The 25,582-nt window shown below is 44.7% G+C and overlaps 1 protein-coding gene across 2 annotated transcripts in view; it reads right to left on the reverse strand.

Annotated features, from left to right (window-relative positions):
• Positions 1-25,582, reverse strand: part of CLUAP1 (clusterin associated protein 1) — a 57,892-nt gene that overhangs the window by 26,218 nt on the left and 6,092 nt on the right. For both annotated transcript variants that reach the window (XM_082292044.1, XM_082292043.1), the window contains exons 5-8: positions 24,464-24,559; positions 14,955-15,038; positions 13,277-13,410; positions 11,767-11,908 (exon numbers count right to left, since the gene is read on the reverse strand). In XM_082292044.1, the coding sequence (XP_082148170.1) occupies positions 11,767-11,908; positions 13,277-13,410; positions 14,955-15,038; positions 24,464-24,559 (456 nt within the window). The remainder of the gene's footprint in view (positions 1-11,766; positions 11,909-13,276; positions 13,411-14,954; positions 15,039-24,463; positions 24,560-25,582) is intronic.

Here is a 25,582-nt window from a genome sequence, read left to right on the forward strand (position 1 = left end):
ACCAGGAACAGTACGAATGATGCAGTATTTGATCCTTTAAAACAGCTCAGCTTTTTGTTGGGTTTTGGAGGGGTTTTTTTTTAGCTAACCTCTTAAGTTTTTTTTAAAAACACCAGCAGGATCTTGAATACAAAGAATTTGTGCCCTGCAGCCAGCTGGCAGACACAATTACCACTAAGCAGAAAGGAAAGAAGTGGGTGAAATAGGAAGGGAATAAGTACAAAAGCACAGGACAACAACTGGAGCTCACTGACTTCTTGCATTTGGATCAAGCATTTCAGTTTTTGCTTAAGCTATTCCTTTTGTTCTCAGACACACTCCCAACCCCAGAAATCTCTCTATGTCTAATGATTTCATTTTAGCAAGGGAAAACAATATTTCCTTCTGTTTTTCTCAGGAGTGATTTACAGTGCTCCCACTGCTCTGGAGTACCCTTGGAGGAGACCAATTTGCTGCTGGATTGAAGGGCTCAGCTCACCTTGACTTCATCTGGGCAGCTGCTCCTTCCTTTGTCACAGAACAAAGCACCTGGGATCAGCTCCTGCTACACTGAGGCAGCTGGTTTTGGTGAGAGAGTGGCCACTCATTCAGCAGGAGGGAGATAAAGGATGAGGAGAAACCGTGAGGAGCCTGATGAGAATGTTACAACTCTCAATGACAAGAAATCTGCCAAGGACAAACGGGAAAGGGACTGAAGTTCATGAGGTACCAACCCACCCAGAGCTGTTCTTTAAGAGCAGTGATGATGTTTCCTGGATGCTGAACTACTGTTAAATACCTCACCCAAAATTCATGTTCTGAATGGGAACATGGCTGTAGTTATGTCTGACTAGATCTGACTGTAATGCTGCAGGGTTTGTTCCTTTTTATTCTATTGAGGAATGGTGGGAGAGACACAAGATCCACCTGAAACAGTGGGGCTGAAGAACCTTTATCATCAGGCTGGCTCAGCTATGAGCAGGGCTTTGAACGAGGTCTGGCAGGGAATGATGGTGATGATGATGATCCTGACAAGAAACAGGCCACTGTGAACAGGCTCTGGAATGTTCCTTGTGAAGGCAAAACAAGTGGGATCCCATCTCATGTGCCTGAACACAAGTACATCCATTGTAGGAAACAGAACAGGAGGAATCAGAGTGTGCATGGCTGTGATCCCACAGGGATTACAGAAATATTGTATCTCCTAATAAATTCTGGCACACCAGCTCCAGAGCTCACATTTATCAAAATAATCAATTAGACCTGTTAGATCACTACTGAAGGGCACTTTCATCAAGAGAAGCCACAAAAACACCCCAGAAGTTCCTTGAAAGGTTTCTTTTTTCAAGGACAAACATGTTAATTAACAGAGCGTCTTTCATGCTATCAAGAAAATTAGGGGGAAAGCACAAATGCTTTCTAATGTGAGGGCAATGTTTCATCAAGGAAAGCAATCAGAGCAAAAAAACCTAGCATGGGTTTTCATAGAATCACAGAATCATCAATCAGAAAAGACTTCTGAGGTCAAGTCCAACCTTGTCAACCATGTCCCCAAATGCCACATCCACTTGTTTTTTGAATGCTTCCAAGGATGGTGACCCCACCATTGCCTGTCCCAATGCCTTTCTGGGAAGAGATTTTCCCTGCTATCCAACCTGAACCTCCCCTGGCACAACTTGAGGCCATTTCCCTTTGTCCTATTGCCAGCTATGATAACTTTGTTTTGGGGGAATGTCTTTAGGAAGGAAAACTTCCATCAGGGATGTGTGGGAAAGGTGTCCAGCAGAGCTTTCACATGGGGTCACATGAGTAGCAGAGACAGAAAAAGATGGAATTTTTGGCTGAGGATACAGCAGTGCAGCTCTCAATGAGACCAGCTCAGGCTACACAGAGCCAGTGAAGTGCATTCAAAACCAACCCACAGTCCCTGTTTTAAAATCAGATTGGTTTAACACTTCTCACACACTTCTTCCTACAGCTCCTGTCATTGCTTAGCAAGTCCTGACTTCATCCAGCCCCAGCACTGCAGCACCCACAGATGAACTGGAGTTGGAAAGGAACAGCACCCTCTAGAACCTGAGAGGCAGATCCTGAGACCTGGGGCAGGGCAGCTCCTCTGGAATGAACAGACTGAGCAGGAAGGTCTCACCCACACATCAACACCTTCCCTCTGGGAACTCAGCACAAGGAGCAGATTATGCAGGGTGAGGAATGGCAGCCTGGTAATTGTTCCCACCCTGTGGAATGTGTTTCCTGACCTGGGTGCCCTGCTCATGCTCTGTGTGAACTCTCTTTGCCTCCCTCTAAGCTCTCCCCTCGTATCCTCACACAGTAAATGAGTAATTCTCCCCCACCACGATTCTGGAGTGACTTTTGATACAATAGAAAACCTTTCTGCACAGGTTACTGCATTTTTTACTGTGCACATTACATGTTTTCTACAGGAATGATCAAACAGTGCACAGCTGGCCCAAAGAGGCTGCACAGTGTCTGTCCTTGGAGGCTTTGAGGACTGCACTGGATAAAATCTGATGCCACATCTGACCTTGCTTGGAACTGAATGAATCTGTCAACCAGTGACCAAGAGAGCAGGTTTAAAAGTGATTTATTTAGCTGACTGGTTTTCTATTTAAAAAACCCCAAAATACAACAAACAAAGCCCAACTCAAAACTTTCCACCTCGAGTACTTCTCTGCACTGCTGTGCTGTGCTGGTTTCAAGGCCACATTGGAGGGGCTTGGAGCACCCTGGGCTGGTGGAAGGTGCCCTTGCCCATGGCCCTCTATGAGGTCCCTCCCAACCCCAACCATTCTTTGGTGTAGGAAATACTCCTGACCCATCCAGGAACCACAAGTCAGAGCCAAGGGAGCAGAACATCCAAGGAAACAGCACTGAGCTCCTGCTGAGGATTTGTGTGACTGTCCATGGCAGGGCACAGCTCAGGAGGACTGTACAGATACAGAAGACAGAAGGATTGGGAAGGCACTGGCAGAGGCTGCACGAGAGCAGTGCAGGACACAGGCCTTTAAATCATCTGCCAGCACTGAGAGAAATCTAAACAGAACTAAGGAAAGAAGTTAAAAAAGAGATCCAGACATTTTCTGCTCAGAATTTTCCAGTCAAAATCCTTTCATACAAGAAGCTTCAGGTCAGCAATAACACAGACAAATTCAGGACTTTATCCTCTGGATCAGATGTGTTCTGTATTCAGCATTACATACAATCCAAATTTCCCATAATGACAACTCTCCATTTTTCCTATTTGCTTTTGTGGAAGGGATGAATTCTAATGACTCAATACCAGCTCATCAAACATTCCCTTCATGGATTACATTTTTATTGTAGCAAGCTTACAAGTGATCCTGTTTGGATGTGTAATTTGTTTGATTTAATGTACAATTCTGCAATGTAGACCTGGGGTCACTTTGCAGTGCCTGAAGAAATCATCATCCAAATTAACACTGATTGGAAGTTGGGAATCACAGCAGTATCTTGTTCACCAGCACAGAGCAGCCACTGCCTCATCCCTGCCAGACTCTGACACCTGAATTATCCTCTGCCTGTGTCACAAAGCTCAGGTGTTCCAAGGGGGTTGGGATTATTCACACTTTTCAAGGAGACTGTTTACTGTATTAAAGGGCAGCTGTTCTTAGTGAACTTGAGGGTTCCAGGAACTGATAATGGATTCTGCTGCCTTCTGTCTGAGATCAATTAGCTCAATACAGCCCCTATTTCTGCCAGCAAGAGCCTCTTCACCAGGGGGCTGACACACACTTCAGTTTATTCCTGATCTCCCACCCAAATTCAGTGGCAGCACCATCAAGCCTCTCTCTAACTCTTGTCAGAGCCCAAGCTCAGGAATCACAAAGCTGGTTTTTACCATTTCTCCAGCTTGAAAACATTTGCACTCCTACTTCCTGCTCCCCAGGACAATGCTCTACCTACTCCTTAGATGACTGGAATAAAACTATTTTCAAACATCTCCTTGTGGTGGGGTGGAGAAGAAGGAAGTGCAGATGAGTAATGATGCAGACAAACCTCTTTAGCAGGGCGATGACAAGCACTGCTTCTAGGATTGTTCATGCATCAGGCTCTGATTCTTTAACACAAAAGAGCAGCTAAATCATTTCTGGGCAACCAGCAATGGACAACACCAGCAGGTTTCACCTTACACATCCTGCTTCTCTGGTTTCCATAGCTCTGTTCTTCTCCACAAAATAGCAGGGACACAGGATAGCTTCACTGCAGTTTACTCTATGGATTAAGAAACTGGAGCTGTTGGTTTAAACACCCTTGTGGCTGAGCAGGATGCACTCTCTGAAGTTTCCCAGTAGAAGGTGGCCACCAGCAGGTATTTCCAGGGAATGTGGCACTGCCAGGGGGAGTCAGACCCTGCTTAACAGGCCAGGCTCTGACCAGGGCAGGCTCCTCCTCAGTCCTCTCACAGATGGGACAAAGCCTGAGTAGGAGACTCAGACTCACAGCTCTCCAGGTCAGCAAATTTAAAAACCAGGAGAGTCTGACCATGTAGTGGCCTACAATGGAGGTTTCCATTGATTCTGGAACTACATCACGCTCAAGGTAAGTTCAAATGGGAATGGAACTGGATTTCCAGCAAAATAAATATGATCCCAGCCCCGAGGCAGAAAGGAGTGCAGTTTGTCCTGGGATTTCTTACCTTTCCATGCTCCTGCTGTTTGACCCTGCTGCAAAGCTGCTGAAATGCAGAGTTGGGCCCACGGGTTACCCAACATCAGAATCCTCTCCAAAGGATCCCAACAGTATCCCAGAGCTCTGGGAGGAGGAGGCAGGGACTGCACAGGGCAGTGACTCCCCCTGCCAGCCCATGCCAAGGCCTCTGCCAGGACATTCATCCCAGAGGGCCACCTGTGCACAGTGTCCCACTTTCACATCTCACAGAACTCAACTAGGAATTGCTTTCATGCAGCCAGAAAACTGAGAATTATTTTCCTGTTTAAAGACTCAGACCCTACTGTTTTGCACCTGATGAGATTATGCATGTTTATGCAAATCAAAATGCCACGCTCACAGCTCCTTTTCTCCACTAAGTACCTGCAGCAGAGCATAAACCCCCTCAATTTCCTATACATCATTTTAACACTACCTACTTACGTCATTTGGTGCAAAGCACCAAACATCAGTCCCAAATTAAGTTGTTTTAGCTTTTTCTTTCAAACAATCACCTGTTTAAATGTTTCTCAATGATTTAAATGTTGATCTCTGGGGGAAAAAAGAGAAATTGATCTTCTTGATCAGCATTTGTTTCAAGTAATCTGGTTCCTACTCTGAGTGAATTTCAAGTGATTTTTGTTACATAATTCAGACATCTAAAGTCTTTGTGAATATTCAAAAGGATAATGCAGGGAAGACAGGAAGACCATAATATGAACCTTACATTTACTCATCTTCCTCCCAAATGAAGCTGGGTAAACAGAAGGTGTAAAACCTACAAGGCAGCACTTTGGAATGCACTAGGGACCGTTCTTGTGCACTGCTTCTTCTCCACTGGAGTCACTGCACAAGAAATTCAGTGAGACAAGTTAAGAACCAAATTTATTAGAGATCAGACAGTTCTGATTTCTCTTTCTGACAGTCAGCCGTGGATTTCCAAGCCATGCTGTCAGTGAGAGTCACTACATCTCACACTTCACAGAAACAACTGCTGTCATGACAGAGAAACTCACCCTGGCTGCAAAACTCAGCAGATCCTCCCTGTGTTCCTTCCCCAAGTGCAGAGTATTTAATTTATAAAAGAACGAGCACAGATTTGTAACAGCAGCAAGAAAGAACCAGACTGAGCAACCTTTACAGGGGGTTCATATCCAACCACAGCACCAAGCCCTGAGGCACAAGGAACCTCTTTACCCCTTCAGGGGCTGCTGGAGGCAGAATATGAATCTTTCCATTGCTCAGAAAAGCCTGTAAGTGATTTGGGATTCAATAATTTCTTGTTTGATCTCTGGCTCTGTGATAAAATGAGCTCTAGAGTCTGACAGACATGAAGAACCTGAAGCTGTGAGTCAAATTACCCCAAATCTGGGATCCTAAAGCAAGTTTGTCACCCACCTGGCACATCAGATATCCAGAGAATCCCTATGAAAAGATCCCTACGGATCTTTGAGCACTGAGTTGATCTGACTGAGATCAACTGAACTGATCTCAACTGTTTTCATTTCCCAAAAAGTTCTCCTACAGCTTTAAGGGGAGGCAGTATCACCAGAGCTCCAGGAGCAGGTGGGCACGTCTGCCTCAGGGCAGTTGCCATGCTATTGGCAGGGGACTGCAGAATTTTATTTCAGTGGAAGGAATGCACACAGAACATTTCCATCTTCCCTAATGCACCCTCCACATGCCCTCCCACCTTCTCTCTATCTCCAGCTTCTCCTTTCTGTGATCATCATTTCACAGCCAATAATTTCTTTTGTCCTTTTCTCCTATGCTCCACTGCCCCTACTCTCTCCCTGTGCATTCCCTTCTCCCTGCCCTAAGTTTTTCCACATTTCCCCACTGATTTCTGTGTCTCAGTGCACCAATAGTGTCACGCTTGTACACTGCACTAAAAGCCAAAATAGAAGCAATCAACAATGCAGCAGCCCGTGCTTACTTTTACATCTGATATTCCACACAGTTCAGCAATGCTGGACCAGGAGTGCTCTCCTGGCACCTGTAAAATGTTTAAAGCAGTCATAATTCAAATGCACATTACTTAGAAGATTAGAGACTGTAACCAACTGCTTTTCATGTTAACCTTGTGCTGGCTATGGCAGCAAACAGCTGTCACAGTGGGAATGTTGAATTCAGTACTTCAGAGGAACAGCTCAGTGCAAAAAGCAGCAGAACCAAGGGGTACCTCAGAGTGGAGCAGAACTCAGATATCCCTATTTATTATTATGTGCATATTCAGAAGCACTGATAAAAAAAGAGTTTAATGAAGAGAGGATTTTATTTGGAGAGGGTGGGTTGCAAAGGATAAGTCACAACACAGTCTGTTTATTTGGAATTCCATGATTAAGCACGAAGGACTGATAGTGCATAGAATCAATCATGGAATGGTTTGGCTTGGAAGGGACCTTAAAGCTCATCTTGTTCCACTCCCTGCCATGGGCAGGGGTACCTTCCACTGTCCCAGGGTGCTCCAAGCCCCATCCAGCCTGGCCTTGGGCACTGCCAGGGATCCAGGGGCAGCCACAGCTTCTCTGGGCACCCTGTGCCAGGGCCTCCCCACCCTCCCAGGGAAGGATTTCTTCTCAATATCCAATCTAAACCTCTCCTCTTTCGGTTTAAAGCCATTCCCCATTGTTCTATCACTACATGCCCATGGAAACCCCATAATGATGAAAAGAAAAGCAGTTTAAGCAATCCCAAACCAAAGATAATGACTCAGAACATCCTCATCCCTGTGTCCACCACTTCATGGCATTCCTCAGCTGAGATGAAACACTAACAGCATAAAAACAGTCTGAAAATACCTTAGGAGAAAGCAGCTGAAGAGGAAAGTACTTCTGGGGTGTCCTCTGAGAAGCACAAGAAAGAATAAGCACATTCTCTCCAGGGAAAAGGAAAATGCTGAAGGATATTGCCAAATTATGCTGGCATTACATAAGCTAATTCCAAAACCACCTTTTTGAACTGTATTAGTCTGTGTTGTCCTTTAAAAGAGAGGCATTCATTTATAATCCAGAGAGAATTTCAACCCCCAAATCTAAAAAAACCCTGAAATTGGGTTTTTTAGAACAGCCAAAGTCCTAATAGTTTCTGTGTGTAAACATCCAAAACTATTCCATCTTAGAAACAGGGTAAAAATGAATTAAGTCTGCTGAATCTTTTTAAAAAGCAGAAAGATAAGGCCAAATCTTTGAGGAGACATGGCTCATAAATCCCTGCCTTGGCACAGAACTGTAGGAAGATGGATTAATTCCATGAACAGCACAAAGGAACAGAAGGAGAATAAAAGAGGTAAAGAAGGTGAAGGAAACTGCAAAGACAAAAGGCCCTTGTTTAAATTCCTCACATCCATGAGCAAGCAGTGCATGACAGTTTGTCAAGAAGTGTGAGAAACTCACCCTAAAGACGAGTCATGCATGGACTTCTGCCTTCTCCAGGTGATAATGGATAATCATTTTGTATTTTTCATCTATTTCAAAGGGCTCCCACATGAGATGGGCAGGTGCTCAGCAGGAGCTCCTTCACCACCAATTAACTCTTGGGTTCAGACTCAACACGAGCCCTTCAGGTCTTTTAACACAGGTTTCTCAGCCCAGTGCCTGGCAGGAGACTCCCACTGATCACATTCCAGCCACTGCTCCATGGGACTGACACGGGCAGGCAAAGGATCAGGAGGCTCAGGACAACACCAGGAGCCACATGGGGCTGGACACCCACAGCATGGAAAAACCACCTTAAACATTTACACAACCGCCAGCTCTGGAGGGGCTGAAGCGCCTCAACTGCTCAGTGGCACTTAATTAAAGTATTTAAATCACTTTGCTAATTAGGAACTGCACTCTGGTCCAGGTTGGTGGCTGGGGATACCCAACCACTCTTGAGTCTAACTGCAGCACAGATTAGGTTCATTATTCAGCAACAGGCTCTCAATCAGAGCCAAAACTCCTCAAAACATGGACTAAGTCAAGGAGAGGGGCCCAGGAATCAGTGCTCAGAACAGCACAGGGAGTGCTGGATTAATCTAATTACACTGCTGGTGCTTTTTGCTGGCAAGCTATTTAGCAAATACACAGCAATGATAAAAGAATTGCCTCATGCTGCTACTGCAGAAGTTAATTAAGATTTGTTTGGTGGAACAAAAGACAAATCAGGGTTGGGGAAAAAATCAACGTAATTTTCAGTGTTTCAGACAGCTGGAGAGAGTGTGCTTTAAAATGGATTAAATGTAATTATCCTTGTTATTTTTTCCTCTGTTGATGCTGAAAATGACACAAGATTATAAACTGTAGGACAACATGCAAAACATTGTTTTGGAGCCAATTGTTCTCTTTTTCTTTAAAGCATGCAATAACCCACAGTTTTGCCTCACCATGAAGCAGCCAAAGTGTGGAAGCACCACCTGAAAAGCAGATCAAGACTGAAAGAAGTGAGAGACATATCCTTGTGTTCCAGGTTGGCCAGAGATTAATCCAAAATGGATTCAACAGTGCAGCCCCTCACTGGTTTGGAAACAGGAGTGCACCAGCAAGTCTCTAGGTTTAGCTGGGATCCAGCTTAGAATCATGGAATGGTTTGGGTTGGAAGGGAACTTAAAAGCTCATCCCATTCCATCCCCCTGCCATGGGCAGAGACACCTTCCCCTAGACCAGGTTGCTGCTAGAACTCCTTCCCAATATCCCATCCAGCCCTGCCTTCTGGCTCTGGGAAGCCATTCCTCCTTGTCCTGTCACTCCAGGCCCTTGTCCCAAGTCCCTCTCCAGCTCTCCTGGAGCCCCTTCAGGCACTGGATGCTGCTCTAAAGTTTCCCCAGAGCCTTCTCCTCTCCAGATGAAATTCTTCACCCTCTTTCAGTCCCCAAATCCTGGAGTTTGATTTGGAGGACTGACATCTCATAATGACTTCGCATCACAGTTTGGACTCCAGCATTCCTGAATATTTGGCTGGAAGAGAGACACACACTCCTCTTCTTCTACCAGAGCAACAGCTTCTGCAGCAAAGCACTCATGGCTGCCTGAGTCACTACTCCTGCCCACAAAGAGATGGTCAGAGTCTCATCCTTTATATGTTTCAAGTATTTTTAGGGACAACTGATAGAAATGTGCAGAGCAAACCCACATCTTTTTGTCATCAGCTTTTATACTCTATAATTCTGCACTAAACTGGAGCATTGTTCCCTGCTTATCCTAGGAAACCATATGGGTAGAGTCCCAGGAGTCTCACAGAAAGAAGGAGAAAAAAAGGAAAATAAAATGTGCTCTCCATATTCTAAGCACGGCACAGCTGTGAGTGACAAAGGCTTTTTCTTTGTCTTATTATCTTTTAACACAAATCCCCTGAAGAGCTGAGCACCATCTCATTAACAAAGTTCTGCACATGAATTCATAAACAGTTTTGGGTAGCTCTGTTCAAAGCATTTCTCCTTTGGCTGTGAAGTCTCAGTGGCATTTGAACAGAAGGGATAAATCAGATTTTAGGCTTCACTTCAAGATTATGATTTACTTGAAGACTTTTTTTGGGGGGGACAAGGATATGGTGAAGAACTGGAACAGAGAGCTAGAACTGACTTCAGATATAAGGTGAAAAAACTTCTACAGAGACAGTGCTTGTGAAAAGGGGGCCTGATGGGAAACTGGTTCACAGGGATTACCAAGTTGCCAAGTGCCCACATTAGCTTTGAAAAGATATTTTATCCCTCAAGCAAATAATGCAGCAAAATATTTGAGACTTCTTAACAGCATGGCTTTCCCTGTGTCCAAAAGGTAGTGGTGGAATGAGGAAACATTGATTATCAGTGGGTTAATTGGCTGCACTGGTGAGGCCACAGCTCGAGAGCTGTGTCCAGTTCTGGGCCCCTCACAACAGAAAGAACATTGAGGGGCTGGAGTGGGTCCAGGGAAGGGAACAGAGCTGGGCAAGGGGCTGGAGCACCACAAGGGTCTGGAGAACTCCTGAGGGAGCTGGGAAAGGGGCTCAGCCTGGAGAAAAGGAGGCTCAGGAGGGACCTTTTGACTCTCCACAACTCCCTGACAGGAGGGGGCAGCCAGGAGGGGGTCGGACTCTGCTTGAAGGGAACAGGGACAGGAGGAGAGGGAACGGCCTCAGGCTGGGCCAGGGGAGGGGCAGGCTGGACATCAGGAGGAATTTCCTCATGGAAAGGGTGATTAAACACTGCAAGGGGCTGACCAGGGAGGGAATGGTAGAGTCCCCATCCCTGGAGGTGTCCAAGGAAAGCCTGGATGTGGCACTCAGTGCTCTGGGCTGGGTGACAAGGTGGGGATGGGTCCCAGGTTGGACTCGATGGTCTCAGAGGTCTTTCCCAAGCCGATGGATGCTGTCATTCTGCAACTCCAGGTGTAGCACACCCAGCAGCATTAAGATCCCAGGGGAGATGGTTCACTCCAACATGTTTTCAATGAAGAACAGAAGATAGAGTGGGTAATGACTATGAGAAGGATGACAATATAACAAGAAGCTACTGGAAGGTGAAGGAGAGGCTGGCTGAAAGCACTGCCCAAAGAAAAGTCTGGTGCAAGACAGGATATAGATGCAGATTATCCATGAGGAGAATCACACTGAACTGATAAAACTCAGCAAGCCAAGAGAAGGCAGAATTCTGCCAAACAAAACTGAAGTCTGTGAGGGGGAAGATCCCAGCACATCTGATCTCCTCATTGATGCTCTTTGCTGTTTCCATTGATGTTTTGAGGAGACTGAAGAGTCTTGTGCTGAGAAACCCTTATACATCAGCAGATAATAAAAGTAAGCACATGCATTGTAGGTAGCAAAAGGAAAATGAGAAATTCTGAAAGCATTCTTCATGAACAAAACCCAGCAGCTGAAAATGAGTCGGGGGGGCGGGGGAGGCAGAGACTGGTGAGAGGCATCATTACACTCATTAACTTAATTAACTGAGAAAATGCAGCTGTGCTTTCGTGCTTGGCCAGGAGCAGCCACAGTCACTGGCCTGTCCCTCACCTGCCAGTCACTCAGCCAACTCCTGATGGGCTGCTTTGGAAAAGGGCATTAAAACATTTTCTGTTGCAAAGCCAAGATCTGCAGGCTGTACAGTCCTGCTGAGTATTTCCAAACTGCCTTTCTTACCTCGAACATCTCCTGCTCTGTCCGTCGATGATCATCCAGGAGCTGCTCCATGTAGGTCAGATTTCGGAATTTTTCTAGGTAAGTACTGTACTGCTTCTGCAGCTGCTCCTCAATCTTCTCATACTCATCCATGAAAGCAGGGCTGGGGAGAGCAAGCACAAACTACTCAGTGAAACCTGCCCAGGGCAGCTGTGGCTGCCCCATCCCTGGAAGTGCTCAAGGCCAGGTTTTAAGGGGCTTGCAGCTACCTGGGATATTGGAAGATGTCCCATGGCAGGGATGAGATGAGCTTTCAGGTCCCTTCCAACCCAAGCCATTCTGTGATTCTAGGAGTCTATAAACACTGTTCTGTACATACAGAATTCTGAAATGCAATTTTGGTTTTGCAGCTGCATTTCCATGTCTGCTAAACCAGCCTCAAAAACCTCTTGTTGTTAAGGTTTCACACTGCTTCAGAGAATAAAAGCTCAAGACAAAGCCCCTCACTAAACAATCCTGGAAATGACACAAAGCCAAGAGAAGGTTTTTGTGTATAACTCCCTTTTCCTTTCACACAGGCACAAAGGCAGCATTTTGGCCCCCTCAGAAGGCAATATGAAAATAATTATCCTGCTGTTCCACAACTGAACAAAGTTTAGTGTGTAGCATGGCTGGCAAATCATCTACTTTGCTGGGGACTTACTTGCTACAAAAGTGTGCTGAGTCATTACAGGTTTAATTAGACTGTATGATGAAGTGATGATGTCATTACACCAGAGAGCTGACTGATGCACCCAAAAAATCACTGCTGCTGCTCAGTGCTTCACACCCACCCAATCCACTTCCCACAGAGTGGGACTGATCAAAACGTGGATGTAAATCCAGGTCATTCCTTCCACCACTCCCTTGTCTAATACTTCCTCTTTTGTTTTTTTAATATGAGGTCAGATTGCAGATTGTATAAACCTGCAAGTTAATTAAGGGCCAGAAATCAACCCAGACTGTGAACCTGAACACTGTGATACCTCCAGTATCTGAAGGGGTTTACAAGGAAGGAAAGGGACTCATCATCAGGAACTGCAGTGATAGGACAAAGAGCAATGGGTTCAAACTGAAAGAAGAGAGATTTAGAGTGGATATTGGGAAGAAATTCTTCCCTGTGAGGGTGGGGAGACCCTGGCACAGGGTGCCCAGAGAAGCTGTGGCTGTCCCTGGATCCCAGGGCTGGGTTGGACTGGGCTTGGAGCAGCCTGGGCTAGTGGAAGGTGTCCCTGCCGTGGCAGGGGTAGAACTGGATGAGGTTTAAGCTGCTGTCCCACCCAAACCAGTCTGGGATTCCATAATTCTACAAATTTTCTGCCAGGCTGTACCACTGCCCCAAGGATCTGATCCTAACAAGGGCTGCAGAATGAAGTTTTTTAATTGGTGGTTAACACCAGAAGCCTCTGGGAACAAAGGGACTGTTTGCAGCAGTCCCATCCTTTCTGTTCACACTCTTTCCTGCAGTAGATAATCAGTTCATGATCTTTACCGAACACTTTGGAGAGTCTGCAGCCTCTTCTGGCTTCTTTCCAGTTCCAGTTTTCGTTTTTCAATCTTGGCTTCAAAATTGGCTTCATCCAAGGCTACACTATTCAACATGTCTTTAGTCTTTTGCACTTCCTCCTGAAACAGAAGGATGGTGAACCATGGCTAGCACTGGAATAATTAAATTTATCTTTCAGATGCTGAACATTGTTCTGGATAAACTCATCTGTGTTTACTCAAGCCGGCAATGGAAATTCAAAAGTTCTTTGTGGCCAGGATAATGAACTAACTGGACATTTACAAATGTAAAATACATTATTTTTTTTTGCCAACATTCTTAATGAAGGAAAAAACCCCACAGCTGTAACTTTAGTTTTCCTTCTCACTGAAAAAGCAGTAGAAGACAGGAAGAAGCCTATCATATGGTGTCATTAAGGTCGTTTCCAGCCTTAAAGATTCCATGATTCTCTCTGAATAAACGCAGATGAGAAATCCATTTGTTTCTTGGTACTATTTTAGGGAATTTTAAGCTTCTATCATTCTTCTTTTCTCTTCAAGATACAAGTCAGTTTTATAAAGAACTTCCTGTATCTGAGTATCTTCATCCTTTTCTAAGTTTTGCTTTATCCATTTTTTTTTCAAAATCTGGGAAGCATCTTGAACATTTCAACATGTGCCACAGGAACCAGGAGGGGAAGTGGGAATACCCCAGTTGATTCCAATGAGCTGAGTACATCCAGTGTGCTCAGGCTCAAGAAACCACGAGCATCTTTTAAGGGAGAGGGAGGACTTTACTTCTGGAATTCCAGCACAGTGTTGGTGCTGCACAGCTCCAACAGGTCATTCCATGAACTGGGCCAGGATTAATTAGCCGAGTGTGTGGCACTGCTGTTTGCCAGGAAGCCAATCCCTCTCTACCATGCAGCTGTCAGTGCATCAGAACTACGGCTGGAGTAAGAAGTGCACATTAACAACATTTAGTATTCACACAGGCTGTGAGCAGGAGTAAAACACAAGGGAAGATTGCCTGGAATATCTATTGATTACCCACTGGCTGTTTAAACCTGGGACTCCACTCCTTGTAATTACACCCTTGGACTGGATACAGTTTGCAGGTCAATAACTGATAGTAATCACTGCTGTAATTAACCTCCCTCCTCACAGAGTGCAGCTGAAGGTTCAGAAATTCAGGAACCCAAGCACTGGAGCAAGAACAGTGCTGGCAAGTGCAGGACAGGCAAAGAAGTCCTTCAAACCAAGAAGCACAGGGATGCCCTGGCAGGACACTCATCAGCCAGTGCCAGCTCAGCTGTCCTGCTTCCAGAGCCCAGCTCCAGAGGCACCAGCACTTTTTGAGTTACCCAGGTCACTCCTTGCAGCCCTGACTTCAGAGTTCCCAGGGCTCAGACAAGGTAGCGGGGTGTGGATTTCTGTGCTGATTTGGGCAATTTTTATTCCTCCTGTAGAGCTTTTGGGGTGGAGCTCCTAACAGAGGCACAGAATATGACTGCAATGTGTTTTCTCCCAAGAGAGGGGCAAAGTGCAGCTCTTAGATGCATCAACTGCAGCTGCAGGTGATGCCTTTAGCACTCTTTACCCCATGCTGTTGATAAAAAGAGCTGATTTCTTCCTGCAGCAGAGAAATTATAATTTTACAATCAAATAAACAACATTTTGCTTACCATAACGCTGTTAATGGCAATTTTCATCACCTTCTCAGCCTCATTTATCTCCAAAGGTCTGGCAATAGATTCTGTCCTTGCTTCCTATGAAATAAAATGAACCAATATATTTCAACACTACACAAAGGAGCTAATTTATGCAGAACTGAGGGTGATCAAGCAACAATGATAGGATCATCTGCATAATAAATGGGGTAGGATTTAGTGTTTATTCACCAAGGCTGAGACAATTTAGAGAACAGGAGATGATGAAAAAGTTAAGTGAGTTGAGATTAGCAAGGAGGGAGCAGTCAAGGCTGTGTCTGACTGCAGGTACTCTTGAAGGCAGACTTTTGGCAACTGCTCTGGTTTTACAGGCAGAACAAGGTACAGAAGATTCCATCACCTGTACAACACAACCCATGAAAACACCAGTGCAGGTAAAGGAGCACAGTGTCCCAAAAGTGTGGAGCAGCAAGGACTGTGAAGCCACCAAACTGTGCCAGGCTGGTGGACACTGAGCACTGACCCTGCCAGAGCTCCAGGAGCCTTTGGACAATGCTCTCAGGCACAGGGTAGGATTGTGGGGTGTCCTGTGCAAGGCCAGGAGCTGGACTGAATGATCCCTGTGGGTCCTTCCCACTCAGGATATTCCCTGATTCCATGTGCCTCCCATGCCCATGTGAAAAATGCATGCTGCAGACGTATGGGCACCTCTGCTTCTGATACCAAGTGGGTCAGACTCCTCGAATCCCCCGCAGTGATCCTTGTTTGGATCCCAAAGGATTAAAAAACCCTCCCCTCTCAGCAGTTTTGGGGACACAAGGGCTTGGGTGTGCACTTGTCTAATTGATGCCTTAAACACTGACCTGGTCATTACATAAAAACTTCTGATTACTTCCTTGGCACTGGAAAGGAAGAGAGGGAATTTTGCAGCTCCATGTCCCTAACACAATCTTACATTGGCAAAACATTTGGTAACCAGTGGATAAAGATGGAGAAAGCATCTCTCTCTAGAAAATATCTGATTAAGAACCTAAAAATGCTTTGTATACTTTGCCACAGGCTGTACCCAGCTCAGTACAGGAGGAATTTTGGAAGCAGATCCAGTAACTTTGGTAAGATGCCATGTCAGACTCTCCAGATTGCACAGCTCAGCTCGAGCAGAGTCTGCTCCCTTCCCACCAACTCCAGTCCAGGGAATTGCAGGGTGAACCCAAGCTGGGAGCTCATCCAGCAAAAAAATAAAAGCAGTTTTTTGTGCTGAGCTTATTCCTCTGCTGGATCAGGTCTCTGAGCAATCCCAGCACATGCTCCACAAAGGCTCATTTTCCTGGCATGAGAAAAGAAGGAGAACAAACATTCTGTTGAGGAGAGTGACAGGAGTTACACCTGTTGGTGGCAGTGGCTGCTCACACTGCCTGAAGTGCTCGTGAACATCCCTCTGTCCACAAAGAGTAACAAACTCCAAAGCAGGAAGTTAATTTGGGCAAAAATACGATAGAAAACATCTGTGCAATACAAATTCCCAAATAATTCCATAGGTAGATGTTTTTGGAGGAGGGTGGGGAAGAATAATGTAGCTCAGTTGCTATTCTGGGAACATTTAGCATTTCAGAAGCTCAGCAAAATCCCTGTTTATTTGTGAGGCCTTGGCCAGGACCAGCCTGGTGCAGACACTGCCCTGCCAACTGCACTCGGTTCAGAGGGTCTGTGCCACAGGGCCAACAGACTTCAAACAAAATAGCAAAGAGAATTATTGTCCTTTCCACTTGCAAAAGAGATCAAAGAACAGCAAGGACTGTAGTCTTTAATCATAAACAACTCCCTCACCAACTCCCCTCCAGCAGCCTGGTGAAAACACCCCAGAACACGCACAGGGCACTGCAATGGGGCAGGGCGAGGAACTGATGGGTTTGGAGAAACTTCTGAGGAGCTGCCCTTTTTAAGTGGAATAATTTATGCAAGTTTAATGTCTTTCCTTCTGTCTTCTCTCTAACAGCCTTGAGTTTCATGTACACACCACAGTTGTCCACAGAAATCCACATCATTTTCTACAGCAAGGTTCAGTCCTACAGCCACATGTTCCTGGAAAAATCTGTCAGGGAAATGCAGAGCAGTGGGAAGGCTGGAATTTGTATTTTCAGGCTGTGGAATCAGGGTTAAACTGGAAAAGGAGAAGGTCAGGGCAATTAAACCCTCACACTCCAAGAGATGGAGAGGAGAATCCTCTGTACACACAGCTCATCCCTAAAACTCTGCCTTGGAAAGTGCATTTTCCACTTCACTGTTACAACAGCGCCACTAACCCAACTTTGACTCTCTGGAGTAATAAGTCTAAGTGGAAAAGATATTAAATATTATGGAAAATTAGTAATATATAATGGAAATAGAATAGAAACATAAATATATTTTGAGTCTATCAAAAGCACTGAGGTATTTTTTTGTGGATGTCTGTCACAGCTTCCCATGTCCAGTCACTGGGCCATTTCTTGCTACCCTATGAACACTCTCAGAGAGGAAACTTTTATTTTTAATATCACTTCCCAAGAAGGACCCTTTGCAAGTGCACCCACCACTTCCCTGATGGGAATCTCCCCCCATGAGCTTCATTCTCAGTTAACAATGAAGAGCCACTATTGCAAAACCTGTTCTACAAATATGTCCAAGGAAGCATTTTCAACTGGTAATGGATTTCCATTTCTGCAGACCAAAAGCTGATAAAGCAGCTTTCCAGCGTGCCTGATGTATGGAAAAATGGATGCACTCCTCCTCCAAACTGCAGGAAGGAACCAAGGCAAGTAATTAGGCATGACCAGCACACAAGTTACTGCTGATAGATGTGGAGTAATGACATGTACTGATGTGCACAAGGTCTAGCAGAGGTTTCTGAACACCTTTTTCGTGGTAAGGTGAAATTAAAGCTTTTTTCCTGACACACTGGTCTAGCTGTGGCTGCCCCATCCCTGGAAGTGCCCAAGGCCAGGGTGGATTGAGCTTGGAGCAACCTGGGATAGTGGAAGTGTTCCCTGCCCACGGCAGGGGTGGAACTGGGTGATCTTTAAGGTCCTCCCAACTCAAACCATTCCATGATTCTTTTTCTGAGTTTTTGACTGCAGGTTAAATCTTTCTTTGTTTTCCAGGGGTTCTAAGGCTGATGCACACAGAAGTGTGTGCACTCCTCACTGCCACTTCAGCCTCAATCCAGGCAGCACCACATCCCCTGCTCCCTGCAAACAGGGCCTTGGCAATTCCAGCTGTCCATGCAGGCCACAAAGCTCTCCTTTAGGAGTTTATTATTCAGGGAGTTCACTCACACACGCTGGGATCACATTTGGCCAATCCAGGGGATGGGTGACTTGGCACTGATGTATAGGAACAGAAAGGCACATGAGGGACATGAATCTTTCTGAAGGAATGTGACCCTTCCCAACAGCCCATTTTCCCCCTCAAGACATTAAAGTCAAGGTCATGGAGAATTTTGCTACTTCCAGACTATGCTGCTTGTTTTCATGCTCGTCTCAGCAGTCTCCAAAGGGTATCCACAAAGACACTTCCCTACTCAGCACTGCAGAGCCTCAATCAGTGCCCCTAACCCTCAGCTATCCCTACATGTAAAACATGTCACAAGGAGGTCTGGAAGAGAAGCAACTGGAAAACATAATTTTTCAATGGATCAAAAAGAATCAGAAGTAACCTGCATGTGGTTCTGTTGAGGCAGGAAAGAGAACTTTAAAGCTTTCTGACAGGGATGAATTTACACTGCTCTGTTCCCAGGTCCATCCATCTTCTGGCTCTGGAGTTGATGCCACTGATTCACCCTCAGCTCACAGACCCCAGGATGTGCCTCCTGTGATCTTCCTACACCCTCAGAATCCTCACCTTTCATTTCTTTGTGTCAGGTTTGAGGACAGACTGCATTGGTAAAGCTTGGATTAGTCCCCAGCACTACAGGGTGTCACCTCCTGTGTCCTTGGCCAGGAGGTGGCCTGGGATGTCTCCTCCAGAATGTGGGAAGATGACAAGGAACTTCTTGTTCCAGAGCAAAAGCTAAGCCTGTGAGTGGAACTCCAAATAGTCAGCTAGAAATGGCCTTGGGCAGCATGGGCATTGCTGGTTGGTTTTCAAAAGAAAAAAGAGCAGGGTTGGAAGAGACCTTAAAGCTCAGCTCATTCCAACTCCCTGCCATGGGCAGGGACACCTTCCACTGGACATAACTGGTCCCCAGAATGCCAGGAGAAATGTGCCAACCACTACTTTACAGCTGATGCCATTTCTTCAAGCTAAATACTCCTGGGAGGGTCATACAAAATAATTTCTTACTTAAAATTCATGCACACAACTGCAGTTGTGGTTAAATATTCAGGGCAGTATTGATTCAACACTGTGTCACAGCTGCATGGGTTAATTTTGGCTTCCCAATTTGCAATAAGCCCTCTTCCTCAAAATTGATGGGTTAGGTTTGGGTGAGAAGCAGGACTGCTCAAAAAAAGTGAAGCAAACCAAGTAATTCTCCAGAGTTGTGGCAATTTCAAGTTATAAATTTCCACTAGAAGTTCTATGTGTGGCAGTTCTGTAACCAAAGCCCAGGAAATGAGAGAAATTCATTTATCAGCCTCCCCCAGGCAGCGTCTCGTATCCAGAAGTAACATTTGGCAGACGGAAAAATGCTTCCAACATTCCCAATAAAATGATTTTTTGCAGTTAAGTTTCAAAGAGCAGGGAATGATGCAGCCATCTCTGAAATCACATCTCCCTCCCCCCTTGAGCAGCAGTGGCAGGAGGGTGAAGGAAGGGAGGAAAGGCTCTTTAATCCAAAAGCTGGGAATAAAGAGATCCAAGTGAAATGTCCTTAGTGGCAAGGCTTTGTGCTGGAACTGCCTCAGCTCCACAGCTGGGTCTAAATGCCTTTGGCTCTCTGAAGAGTTTAATTCCAGCCTTTCCCAGCTGAATTTGGTAACGAGATTCTCAGTGACTCCCATCACTTTGGGAACAAGCTGGTGCTGTGGACATCCATAACAATAACAGGGAGCAGTGCCCTGTACTTACTCCAAAATTTATCCTCCACAGAGTGGCAAACACTTCATGTGCCCGTTTAAAGCTTTAATCTACCACATCCAGCAATTCCTTTATTTACAGGAGCGGACACAGGGAATAAACACTTTGTTCAAGGGCACAGATGGGGTAAGTGCCAAGAGGAGCATTAGAAAACAAACCCACTGCATTGTCCATCTTCAGCACAAGCTAAAAGCCTTTAAAAATAGATTATTTTCATTTTTCTCCAGTTTTACAGGGCTTACAGCTAATTAAGGGTAAATAAAATGAAAACAACCCTGAGAAGGTCAGAAATCTTTCTGCCTGCCACCAGCACAGAGGCAGTTTTCTTCTGGAATTTTTTTTTGCTTCATTATCTTCCTGTGTCCAATAATTCAGCAAGGCTCAGCAGAGCAGCTTCCTGACAGGCTCCTGCTAATGTGGCCCAGGACCTCTGGCAGAAGCAGAGTGGGAGGCACTCGGAGTTAAAAACAGCCAGGAGCTTTTCCTTTTGGATTTCCATTGTAGGATAATTCAAGAGATCCCTTCCTCAAATGAGAACAACTGACCTTGAAAGTCTCATTACTGCTTTATTTTGAGCTGAAGAATGATTTGGACCAGCTCATCACCCCTCCCTTCCCCCAAAGATTAATCTGGCCATTTCCCCCATTGTGCCACTTTTTTAGGATACAGAGCACCACTGGCTTTTCCAACATCCTTTTCCATGTTTAGAATGGCAGCTGTGTAGATCCCAGAAAAGGGAATGCATAGGGAAGCAGTGCTACATTTTGCCTGAGTGCTGACATTAATTCTCTTGCTACTTTTCTTGATTTGGGGTTTGACAGCCTTAATCACAGACTGGTATTTTCAACTTCTTGTTTCCTCCATTCATTTAGTACTGTGTAGGAAGACAGAGAAAGAAATCCAAACAAAATCTCTCATCCTCACCTCAAATCCAAATCAACCTCCACCTCCCTCATGCAAAAAAAAAAAAAAAACCAACCCAACAGAACTCAACATGCCTGGTTTACTTTTCCAAAGCTAACTGTAAATATTCTGAAAATTAAAGTTACATAGCAATGAAATGCAGAGAAAGTGCCCCTGGCAGGAAAGGTAACAATAAAGATGAGGATGTATTTCTCCATGCACGGAATTTGCATGGAATTGGGCTTTTCATTTAGGGATCTCACTGTTTGTCACCAAACTCATTCGTCAGCCCCACTAAACTCTACAAATCCCAACTGCAATTTCTGTGCTCCAAGACTTGGACCAGCAAGACTGGAAACTGCAAATTACCTTCCAAATGTAAGGCTGAAATGTGTTTTAAAATAGAAATTCTGTGTCTCCAGCACTGCCACAGGACACCAGTAACCTGCACTGTGCTAATCCACAGCTGGGCTAGAAACAACACAGCTTCCATGGAATTCATATTTGTGATTGTCATCTGACAGTACAGCTTTGGGATTTGTTTGGGTTTTTTTCTCCCATACAACTTAACAACATCATAGTCTGAATTCAGCACACTCTGTAGGTTTTGTTTCTTCCTCTGCTGTTAATTAAAGATTCTTTTTTAACATTCCAGATTACCTTTGGAAGCAGTTTAAATACACAGAAGGACTTTATATTCAGTCAGGGAATAAGATATTTGCAAAGGCTTCAGAAAGGCACAGAACCACATTTCCAGAAAATCAGACTTCAAGTCTTCCCCAAAAATATGCACATACATTTACAGCGCTCTCTATCTCCAATAAATCTAACGGAACCATTCCCCTAAACTCTTCTCTAGCTGAAATTTGTTTTCATTCAGAAAGTAATTTATTTAAAAAAGTGTTTCATGACTTGGAGCAATGAAATTTATCTAAAGTATGAAGCTTTTCTACACAGTTTCTATACAAATTATGTACAAAAAGACTCCAAGAGAGAAGGTAAAGGTTGCGGAGCAAATTAGAGTCAACATTTCCAAACGAAATAATGAGTTTTACTTCACTTTTCCCCAATGATCTTTCCCCCAAAGCTGCTCAGACTATGAAAACAGATCTAGTCAACCCATTAGTGCCAAATGCTGGCATTTCCTTTATAGTTCCTGGAAAATGAAGCCATTTTCATGTAAGATAGAAATAACATTTATCATCAATCTGTTTAAGCTTAGGTAGGAAGAGCTTTTATTTCAATATTTGGAAATGAATGGATTGGAAAAAGAAAGAAAAAAGAGGTTCAGGGACCATAAAACTCCCATGTTTTCAAATTCCTTTAAACACTATGACAGCTGTTAATACATTTTAGCACATGCAACAGGTTATAGGAGATCAAATGGAGTAAAAAACTGAACCCCAGTGCTCCCCTGCCCTTCAACAGCACAAACCCTCTGGCAGTGCCCTTAGTGTGAGCATTAATTAGCCAGGCAGTGTCAAAAGAAAATCACCCATGGAAATCAATAATCTGCACATTAAAAAGTAATAAAATTAATCTTGGATTAATGGCAACTAATTTGGTGTCTAGCAGCAAAGCCCTACTCCCCACCTCAAAGCCAGAATGAACTGCAATTCTTCCCCACTTGGAATGGGAGGGAAGGGCAGGCAGAGGATGCCATTCCTGAGGTCTCCTGAGCACCTCAGCACCCCTGTGAAGGATCCAGGGAGGATGTGGCAGGTGAGGAAGGGCAGTTCCTTACTGCCCTCAGCACTGGCTACATGACAAGAACCCCAGACCCAACAGTGATGGAAAAAACCAGCAGCGTTTGGCTCTAAGCCTCTCCTGTGATGGGCAAATTTCATACTTCAAGTGAAAGGCAGAATTGGGGGCTTATAATTAAAAATTACAAATTCCACTGAGAACTGGTTCTGCAACCTCCTGACTTCTAACCTGAAACCTGTTTGCTTTGCTATAATGTACCAAACTTGACATTTAACACACGAGCCACAAATGGGTCCTTCAGGTTTAACAAATCAATGCAGAACCTTGGAACCAGCCCCAAATCGTAAGGAACAGAGCTCAAAAGCCTCTTCTGCGGCTCTCTGGAGGCTCTCCCCGTGCTGTCATTGTCACCTGCTGCCTTCAGGCGATGCTCTCAGAGCTAATGACACAGAAGGTCACCTTTCCCAGGACAGCATTTCTTAAAGACAACAAGTTCCGTCTGCCAAACCTTTCTGCAAAACACAACCTGTGCACCTGGACAGGATGAGCTGGCCCCACCTTGTGCACTCAGCCACAAGGAACATGTGCTCACAGCTCTCTCTAGGAAATCCAATCCTTTTAGAAATGGCACCTTGAAATAGGCTCCCACTCCAGAGCTCTTAATGACCCCAGGGAGAAGTGGCTGCACTGAAGCACTTTCTCTTCTCTTCATTTTTCAGCTCATGCTTTCAGCACACTCCACTTGTGCCTGGCCCCTTTCCAGGGCCCAGTTCTAGACTTGGTGTCCTAAAAGCCTTGATTTCAAGTGACTAAACAACAGCCAGTTCCAAACCAGTGCTTGAGTACTTTTACAAATGCCTTAATTGATCAATATTGGGCTTTTGGCAGAGTTACAGGGATGCTGTACTCTGAACAAAAGCGTCCAATGCTCCATTAAAGCAAATATTAACACATTGTATAGCAGCTGTGTGAAAACTCCTTCAAAGCCAAGAAATGAGGTAGAATGCCAGAGGAGAAGCAACTGATTAATAGTTCTGTGACACTGGTGCATGTTGAATTAAACTGGATTATCACTTCTCCCTCTCTTTTGAAATATGAATACCCTGCACACCACACTGATGTATGGATGCAGCAGGAAAGGCAGTGATCCATGGATGAACTTCCCAGTGTATCAGCCACCCTTTGAAACACCTGTACTCCATCAAACAAGGATCTGGGAGCACTAATTGTCGAGGCTTAGAGTTTACAGCTCTTAAGGGTGCACTCCCTACAGCTCAGACCCTGCAAATCTGAACATTTCCACATTTCCAGTATCATGCATGGTCTCCATTCTTTAAAGTCCCTTTTCAAAAAATGAAGAACCTCCAGCATTGCAGATAAAGGCACTGAAGAAAATAATGGCAAGACTTCCTGGCAGTGTGTCACTGACTTCAAACAACAGCTTTTGATTTTACTTCATTACTTCTCCAGCTAAGCTGAAGAACATGTACCTTGCAGGCTGGGATGCCTCCAGCTCCTGCCTCAGAAATAATGAGCCTTGCTCTTGGAAAACTAACAGCATTCATCATTTATGTGTTAGAATATATCCATCCCCACCACTACAGCCTGCATGTGTATTTCCAAACAGAGAGTATTTCAGTTTTCTGCTGAAGAGAAAATGCCAAGCTGTTCTCTCAGGCTTCCTGCAATCCAGACATGAATAGGAGAAGGAAGGAAATGCAAACTGTCAGACCCATTCCTTCAAACTCACAGAATATTCATGTCAAGTGCAGACATTAATAAGAACTGAGACTTTTTTCCCTTTTTTCCTTTGAGGCACCCAGTGAACACAAGTTTTTCCATGCTCTCCAGCACGTACTTACCCTCAGTTCCACCTCTTTGCCAAGTAAGTCATACAGGACTGCTCCTTTGGAGGTGATTTCAGAAGCAAGCTGCCTAGCTGCCTTCAAGTCAGCAATCTGGGAACACAGCAACAGCACTGAATAGCAGGAGAACCCCCAACATCACGAAGAAAATCCAGGATATTTCCCATTTTGATGTCAAAATTTCACAGGAGGTCAAAACTCTACCAGAGGTTGGGCACTGGAATCAGAGTGAACACGTCTCTCTTGGCTTTGAAACAGCCCAGCTGAGGCCCCTTCAGGTACAGGTTTCTGAGTGAAACCCCAAGCACTTTAAGCCAAGAAAAATCCCACAAATCTCCTCAGAACTGTGACTCAGCCAGTTGTTGGTTCATGTGCTGCCCAGGACAAAGGGAAACATAGGCAGAAGTAAAGATTTTATATACCAAGAGGAATGTGACCAGCCTGCAGTGTAAGCTGTGAGCTTTTGAGCACTTACCTCGTGGTTTTTTGTTATTTTTTCAGAGAGACACATCAGACTTACACAGAGGAGAATCACCTGTGGGTCTGCCATTTTCTCAAGAATCATAGGAACAGAGAATCATGGGATGGTTTGTGTGGGAAGAGACCTTAAAGCCCATCCAGTCCCACCCCCTGCCATGGGCAGGGACACCTTCCACAGAAGTAGTAACAGAAATTCCTCTTATTTAGTAAAGTGATGGGTTATTGGGGTTTTTTTAATATTTAGAGAAGGTGCTTTTAAAATATCTAGAGATGGCTTTTATTTTAAGGGCTTGAACAGCTTTGATGTCTGTTAGGGTCACAGAAGATCTCCCTTTGCTTCAATGCAAATGGGCTGAAAAATCAACTTTCAGTCAGTATTTTGCAAGCTCTTCCTGTTGCAAAAGTTTTGTAGGTAAAGAATAATCTTTATTCCAGCCTACTCCAATATTTCTATGATTTCAACAGCATTTCAATGCTGTTGAGAAAGAGAACCAATTTTGTGCTACTGTTGCCTTGTTTGTGGTTGAGAATTCAGAGATCAAAACAAATCACAGAATCACAGAACCTCACCTACTGAAAGTCTGACTTAAAACCCTGCCTACTGCCTTGCCAGAAGATTCTCCACTTAAATTTCAG

This window comes from Coloeus monedula, assembly GCF_965178545.1.
Source record: "Coloeus monedula genome assembly, chromosome: 16".
Classification (NCBI taxonomy): Eukaryota; Metazoa; Chordata; class Aves; order Passeriformes; family Corvidae; genus Coloeus; species Coloeus monedula.